This window comes from Nicotiana tomentosiformis, chromosome 7 (genome assembly GCF_000390325.3).
Source record: "Nicotiana tomentosiformis chromosome 7, ASM39032v3, whole genome shotgun sequence".
NCBI lineage: Eukaryota > Viridiplantae > Streptophyta > Magnoliopsida > Solanales > Solanaceae > Nicotiana > Nicotiana tomentosiformis.
Genome location: NC_090818.1, coordinates 14,863,242 through 14,870,794, shown reverse-complemented (window position 1 = coordinate 14,870,794; position 7,553 = coordinate 14,863,242). Strand labels below are relative to the sequence as shown.

General features: G+C 32.1%; 1 protein-coding gene across 2 annotated transcripts; it reads left to right on the top strand.

The window, feature by feature from the left end:
• The first annotated feature begins 2,152 nt into the window (after nucleotides 1–2,152).
• LOC104110062 (sesquiterpene synthase 15b-like) lies at nucleotides 2,153–5,860 on the top strand. Of its 2 annotated transcripts, none has more exons than XM_070181329.1 (4): nucleotides 2,153–2,479; nucleotides 3,210–3,489; nucleotides 3,608–3,980; nucleotides 5,232–5,860. In XM_070181329.1, exons 1-4 carry the CDS (start codon nucleotides 2,348–2,350, stop codon nucleotides 5,275–5,277), a joined length of 831 nt encoding a protein of 276 aa, XP_070037430.1. In that variant the 5' UTR covers nucleotides 2,153–2,347; the 3' UTR covers nucleotides 5,278–5,860. The 2 variants fall into 2 exon arrangements, with proteins under 2 accessions (XP_070037430.1, XP_070037429.1); XM_070181328.1 differs by lacking the exon at nucleotides 5,232–5,860 and adding an exon at nucleotides 4,086–4,234.
• Nucleotides 5,861–7,553: the final 1,693 nt, after the last annotated feature.

Sequence of the window (7,553 nt, the reverse complement as noted above, 5' to 3'; positions counted from 1 at the left end):
TTTTGACTAATTTTTGTGGGTATGGAGCACATCTCTCTCTCTCTCTCTCTCTCTATATATATATATATATAGATGGAGTACATATATATATATATATATATATATATCACATATTTATAGTTTTCTTCAATTTTTATGCAATTTTACATGTTTATAAATATTTACTGTAATTATATTATTTTATAAATATATATATATATATATATATATCACATATTTATAGTTTTTTTCAATTTTTATGCAATTTTACATGTTTATAAATATTTACTGTAATTATATTATTTTATAAAATATTAAAAATTAAATACATATGGGGCTTACGCCCAGTGCCTCAGGGCTTACGCCTCGCTGAGGCATATGTAAAACGCCTCGCCTTACGCCCACACCTTTTAAAACATTGCTCATTGTCACATGGCTCAGGTATTATCAACTCAAACCTATCCTAGAGGTCATTGAGGTTAGAGAAATAAACTGATACATTAGAAATGCCCTGCGTTAGGCAACTGATTTCCCTATTCATATGGTACACTTTAGTAGCATTAACTTTGTCAAAACGATCTTTATGTGCCTTCCAAATGTTCTGTGCATGTGAAGAGTACACAATTCCTTTCCTGAGTTCCTTAGCCACAGAACTTTGAATCCATGACTGCACTATGGCATTACAATAATCCCACTGCTGCAATTGGAAGACATTCTTCTCGTACTGCTCTCTAGTACAGGTTCCATTAACAAATCCGAGTTTATTTTTCACAAGGAGCAACACCTCCATAGACCGTCTCCATTATGAGTAATTTTCAGTTCCAATTAGCATTTGAGGAACAAGTGACGTCCCTGGTGTGTCTGAGGGATGGATATACAGCGGATCGTTATAATCGATCTGCTGATTGATTGCATGTGAAGATCGAACTGTAATTTGAGATGAATCAAGCGTCATTTGAGCAGAGCATTGACAGAAAAAAAATATCAAATTTGGGGAAAATTGAAGACGAAGAGAAGAAGAGATCAAAGAGCAAGTGAACTAAGGGAAAAGCGTAGGAAATTGATCAGATTAAATGCTCGTTACTCAGTCGCGAAGAACCATGGCTCTGATACCATGTTGAAACCTAGCCCTAACTTTCGCCATTGGTGAGTTTGAGCGAGAAAGAGGAGAAGAGACGATAGAGAGAGACAGAGAAATTAGAAGCAATTTTTCTGTTAGCTGCCTTAGATTGAAAATGAGTTGTACATCACCTATTTATCCTAACTAACACAACCGACTTTGTGAAAGAGAAAATTAACAACTACCTTCTTAACTAACTACCTTCTAGAAGCGTACTACATTAATACAGCCACAACTATTTACAACTTTAATTTCAACAATAACAAAGCAAAATAATGCAGATTGACGACCTTTTTTTAATGCCCTTTAATAAGGATATTAAATAGTAGTTTCCTTATTATTCTCTCTTCTTCCTTTTTTTCCTTTTGAACCTACGCAATTCTTATTTCACTTTAATGCTGGTATTAAATAGTTTTCTATTCTTTTTTCCTTTTAAGCCAACATCAATCACTGTTCGTTAGGGATATTAATTGAAGAAAAAGTTTCCCACTTGTTCTCTTCTTCTTTTTCCTTTTTATCATTTTGTAAAAAATAAACTTTAGTTATATTTACAATTTTATGCAACTTAAAATGTACTTGTGAAGGATAAAAAAGACGAACGATATTTCGCTAAGAAAATTTGTGGTTTTAATAGTATAAATATAAATAGATAGATAGATACATAATATTCTAAAAGAAGGATCTCCTAGGAATCGTGTCAATGGAAGGAAAAAAATATTTAAAAGAGATAAAATAATAAATTTCAGAAAACAAGACAAGACAATTACGTGGTTCGCCAATTTTACATACTCCACGATCACACGGAGAATAGGCTTTATTACTGTAAGAAAAAGAAGAAGTTGTGAGGATGATTTACAACCGAGAAAGAGATACCTATTTATCAGCAGAGCAATCGATTGAAATCTTCAGCAAAATGACGGAGCCGGCGATTGTGAGCAAAATTAATTCTTTTACATATCTTTCACATGGGTTTATTCCCAAGTGGATTAATCAGTTGGCTCCTAAATCGTCATCACTATTCCCTACCATTTTTTGGAGCTTTATAAATAGACTCGTGTCTTAGTGTACTAGTAACTGGAACATAATTTCTTAATTCACCTGTCTAATTAGTTGCTACTATTGTTAAGTGTTAACCCTAAAGCATATATTACTGCGTCTTTCTTTCCTCCAAACGCATATTCGCAAGAGCCAAGAAATAGTTATAAGTTCATATTCTCATATCCTACTGTTTTAAAACACGGAGAAAAAATGGATGGTAATGCTGGAGAAGTAGCTAATCAAGTGTGTCCTCAAACTGTTGTGGCAGAGGTTACACGGCGCTGTGGCAATCACCATCCTACTGTTTGGGGAGACCATTTTCTTGCCTATGCTCATCTCTCGGTAAATTTGTATTTTAAGAGCCTCGTTTCGTTTCTTTTTTTCTTTTTTTGTTCTGCATATTCTTCTTGGTTTTAACACACTACTAGCGATGCCTTTGTTCATTTATTTTCAGTTGAAGCAATTCTATTGATCGATCTGTTTGTAAATGTCGAAGTGTGTGTCCATCTCATTTAAAATTTTAAATTGTTAGAAATAACATATTTTAATTTATTTAACTGTGTCCCAACATGTCCCCCCACTTGCGGATTTATTCTTTTCCATGGGTCAAGCACAGAGGCGGATGCAATATATTACCTACGGGTTCAACTGAACCCATAACTTTCGACGCGGAGTAGAAATTTGTAAGTAAAAATTCATTAAAATTGCAAAAATAGTAAATTTGAACCCATAACTTTAAAAATATAATGGGTTCAATGTTTAAATTTTTTAAAATTGAACCCATAAAATTTAAATCCTGGATCCGCCTCTGGTCAAGCACATGATTTTTTTTATCCGATATTGAGTGTTAGTGAGATGAACTCACGATCTCTGATTGTTCTGATACCATATTGATGTTTGTAACCATCTCGTCTAAAAGTTTGAACTGTTATTAAAGAGAACACTTTTATTTACATAATTGTGTCTCAACAATAAATAAACACTTTTATTTACATAATTGTGTCTCAACAATAAATAATATAGAGCACAAAGATATAAAGAAAAAAGTTAAACTCTTTATTTACTCGCACAGGGAGCCAATGAATGGGAAAAGAAACAGCATGAACACCTAAAAGAAGAAGTGCGAAAAATGCTAGAGATGTCTCCTTCAAAATCTTTGCAAACTCTTGACCTGATCAACGCAATCCAATGTCTTGGAATAGCGTACCATTTTGAACATGAGATTGAGGAGTCATTGGCCTGTATCTACAGTTGTTATGACCAATTGAATGCTGAAGCTGATGAGACTGACCTCCATCTTGTTGCTCTGCGGTTTCGAGTACTTAGGCAACACGGTTATTATGTCTCATCTCGTAAGTAATCTTAATTCCTCCCACTTGACATTATGCAATTGTTACTCAAGCTAATTTGTTTGCTGTTAAGAGTTTAATTAACTTTTACGCACTGACCGTATAAAATATGATGAAGCAGATGTTTTTAGGAAGTTCACTGATGACCAAGGAAATTACAACAAAGCATTGGTTAGCGACGTGCAAGGATTGTTGAGCCTGTATGAGGCAACACAATTCAGAGTACACAATGAAGAAATACTGGACGAAGCAGTTAATTTCACCACCACTCATTTAAAGCTATTGTTGCTTACATTGAGCAATTCTTTCGCGATGAAAATCAGCAATGCACTAAAGTATCCAATCAACTATACTATGGTGACAGTAGCAACGAGGAAATACCTATCGTTTTACCAAGAAGATAAAGCACATGATGATGTGTTGCTAAATTTTGCAAAATTGGACTACAACATATTGCAGAAGATGCATAAAAGTGAGCTATGTGATATCACAAGGTAATTTGCAAGATAGATAATCACTAATTAGCATCACAGTTCACAGCACTGAATTACTTCTAAAAAAAATACATCAATTTTCAAATCCAACTTTACATTTTTTAGGTGGTGGAAAGAATTGGACTTCGCGAAAGCATTACCTTTTACAAGAGACAGAGTAGTTGAGTTGTACTTCTGGTCTTTGAGTATGTAATTTGAACCTCAGTGTAAGTTCGGCAGGAACATACTAACTAAAGTGTTATGCTTCATTTCTATTGCTGATGATATCTATGATACCTATGGAACAATAGACGAACTAACTCTCCTAACAAATGCAATAGAAAGGTATTTCTTTTTTCTTTTCTTAACATTAACTACTTAACTTTTATTTTCCCGTAGTAATGTGTACGCTAAATAAGAAATTTCATGAAAAATCTTACCTATATTTAAATGTAGGTGGAACATTGACGACGTTTCAGAACAATTACCGTCATATATGAAGCTTTATTACCTAGCTCTTCTAGATGTTTACGTTGAAATTGAGAAAGAGTTGGCAAAGGAAAACAACTCATTTCAAGTTAAATATTCCATAGCTGAGGTAAATTAATTTGTAGCAAATAGTTATTTAGATAATCTACCGAATTAAATTTTTTATGAGAATTCACGAGTATGTGCTCTTAATTATATTCTTTCAGATGAAAAAGTTGATAAATGCATATTTTCAAGAGGCTAAATGGTATCATGGAAATAACGTCCCAACAATGGAACAGTATGTGAAAAATGGAATTCGATCTAGCACTACCCCATGTCTTGCGACTCTCTCTTGGTTAGGCATTGGAAATGAAGCAACGAAGGAGGCACACGACTGGCTTGCAAGTGAACCTCTAATTTTGGTTGCTTCTTCTATCATTGCTAGATTATCAAATGATATTGTATCACATGAGGTATATTATAATTACGAAATAAGTTTTGTAGCTTTTAGTTCAACACTGAATATTAACTAATACTACGCTTATTCCTTGTCGTACTTATGAGTTCAATATAAGTTATTGTGCGAGCTTAATATATAGTTGATCAAGGCCTCAAGAGGCAGATCCAGAAATTTCAATTGACTTAGGTTTCAACCGCTGAACCCATCACCTTGTTTGAATTATGGGGTCACACTTCAATATTTTCAGCAATTCTAATGGGTTTTGAACAAATAAGTTTAGACTAAAATTACGGGTTCATACCATTTTTTGTCTAATGCTTGTCGCTCTTATGGATATGCAGAGAGAGCAAGAAGGAGGAGATATATCAAGTGTCGAATGTTACATGAATGAATATGGCGTCACAAAGGAAGAAGCATACGTGGAGATTAGGAAAATAATGGATAATAGTTGGAAGGATTTGAATCGAGAATGCCTAAAACGTACAGTTGTACCTAGGGTTTTGCTCATGCCAGTGCTCAACCTTGCTAGGATGTCGGAGTTCTCATACAAAGATGAAGATTCTTATACTGTTTCCAAAAATGACTTGAGAGATATCATCTCTGAGGTGCTAGTTGATCCCATTACAATATGAAAACTTGAAAAGCAAAAACAAAAAGAAAACACGTATTGCAATTCTCTAGAATGCTTATATTTTTATTTTCAATTACTTTATTTCGGTTGAAAGGAGAATATGATATATATGTACTACATGTCATTATATTTGTAATAAAAGAAGTTCCTAATTTATCTATCTCAACTACTTCAATGGCAAACAGAGGAGGAACTTTGCTGCTTCCGGGGCAAACACAGGAGAATGCTTAAAGTTGGGATAAGCTAAATGTATTGGAATGAATATCATTTGGTTTCGTGTAGTTTGTTTAGTCATTGGAGTTGGACTCTTTTTTATACAGTCATCTTATCAATTTTTCACTTTGTACTGTTTTACTAATTTTTATGCATTTAGTTTTTTTTTGTGGGGGGGTACCTTGCTATAATATTAACATTTATCCAAAAGTATCCATGAAATCTATGGAGAAGAGAGAAGAAAGTATTCACATCACTCATGTCAAAGAAAATATCTCTAATATCCTAACCACTCAGGGCCCGTGCTATTGCCACCTAAAATAAATGCAAATTGACAGGACAAGTAACAATTGCAATTTAAAAAGAGAGTAGGGATTAAAAATACTAAACAAAATAATACCCTAATAAAAAATTATATTAACAGTGTAATAATATTAAAAACTGGATAATATAATAAAGAAAAATACATAACGAAAAAGTTATTCGATAACTATATAAATTTTTTTATAAATTTAATAGATATTTTGTTATTGGGTATACCGTATTAACAGATGAGATGACAATTGAAATTTATTAAAGCAATACGATCTAATATGTTAAACAAACTAGATCATAATTTAATTAATATTTTTTAATATTAGTACGACTACTACTTAACATTAATCCAAAAGTAACGTGAAATATATGAAGAAGAGAGAAGAAAGTATTCGCACTCATGTTAAAGAAAATATCTATAATATCCTAACCACTAGTAAAAGTTGGCTCGTGTTGCGTCCGGACCCAAGCGTTGGGTTGCATATTGTGAACTTTTACCATGGGTGCCAATGCATTAATATTGTGAAATTCTTTGTGTTTTGCTTTATGTGTCTTTATTTTAAATTGCTAATCTAATTTTGACATTATAAATTGTTATTCATTTGATATTAAAATTTTGTAAGTCTTGAATTATAAAAGGTGCATCCTTATGCATTCTCATTAATAAGGTATTTTGACAACTTATTTTTTCTCGAATAGCTTTATCCCTCTAATTTGTTACAAGCTACGAAAGTTGTATTATTTTTGGTAATAGAAAAGTTTTCTTTTAGTGTGTCTTTAGCCATAATTTTGTCTTGGGATACAACTATAGTGTACCCAATATGTCGTGATTTTTAATGTTGCTTATGCCAACTCTCCCTTCTTCTTATTTTCTTTGAATATGACAAAAATTATATCTTAGCAGCCAACGTACTAACAACTTAACAATCACCATGATATATACAATAGTATCATTTTAAATATAAATGTTACATTTTAATATTTTAACCAAGGTTTTAAAAGACGATATCATGTAAAAACTTTTATTGTGTATAAATTATAAAGACTGCAAGAGTTTATCAATGTGGTTGTCCTCATATACTAATGAATTATTGAACACTTATTTTTCTATTTTCAAATTACTTTCTCTGGACATATAAAGTTTGCGGAAAAAGTGCATTAATATTTTTAATAGAAAATCTCATTACATGCAGTCCATTCAAATAAACGCATAAAACATATATATATATATATATATATATATATATATATATCTTCTTTTTTTTCTAAAATTTAAAAGTTGTTTCAAATATTAGTAATCTTTGCAAAAGAACTGTTTTGATGTTCAAAAATTAAGAAAAATTAGATAGTTGGAGAGAATTTCTTTTTTAAAATATCACAGAAACAAAATGAACAGTAAAAGCGATGGTTTCAACATGTAAACCAAATAGATTTATTGATCTTCTTGTAAATAAATATGCAAACAAACTAACAAAGAGCGTCTAAGGATGGTAATTTTTATTTC

Excerpts from the sequence above, each read along its gene's own strand:
- LOC104110062 (XM_070181328.1), top strand. The coding sequence starts at position 2,348 with ATGGATGGTAATGCTGGAGAAGTAGCTAATCAAGTGTGTCCTCAAACT. Across the intron at positions 2,480-3,209 it reads TTGCCTATGCTCATCTCTCG|GGAGCCAATGAATGGGAAAA; the intron begins GTAAATTTGTAT and ends TTACTCGCACAG. Across the intron at positions 3,981-4,085 it reads GAGCTATGTGATATCACAAG|GTGGTGGAAAGAATTGGACT; the intron begins GTAATTTGCAAG and ends TACATTTTTTAG.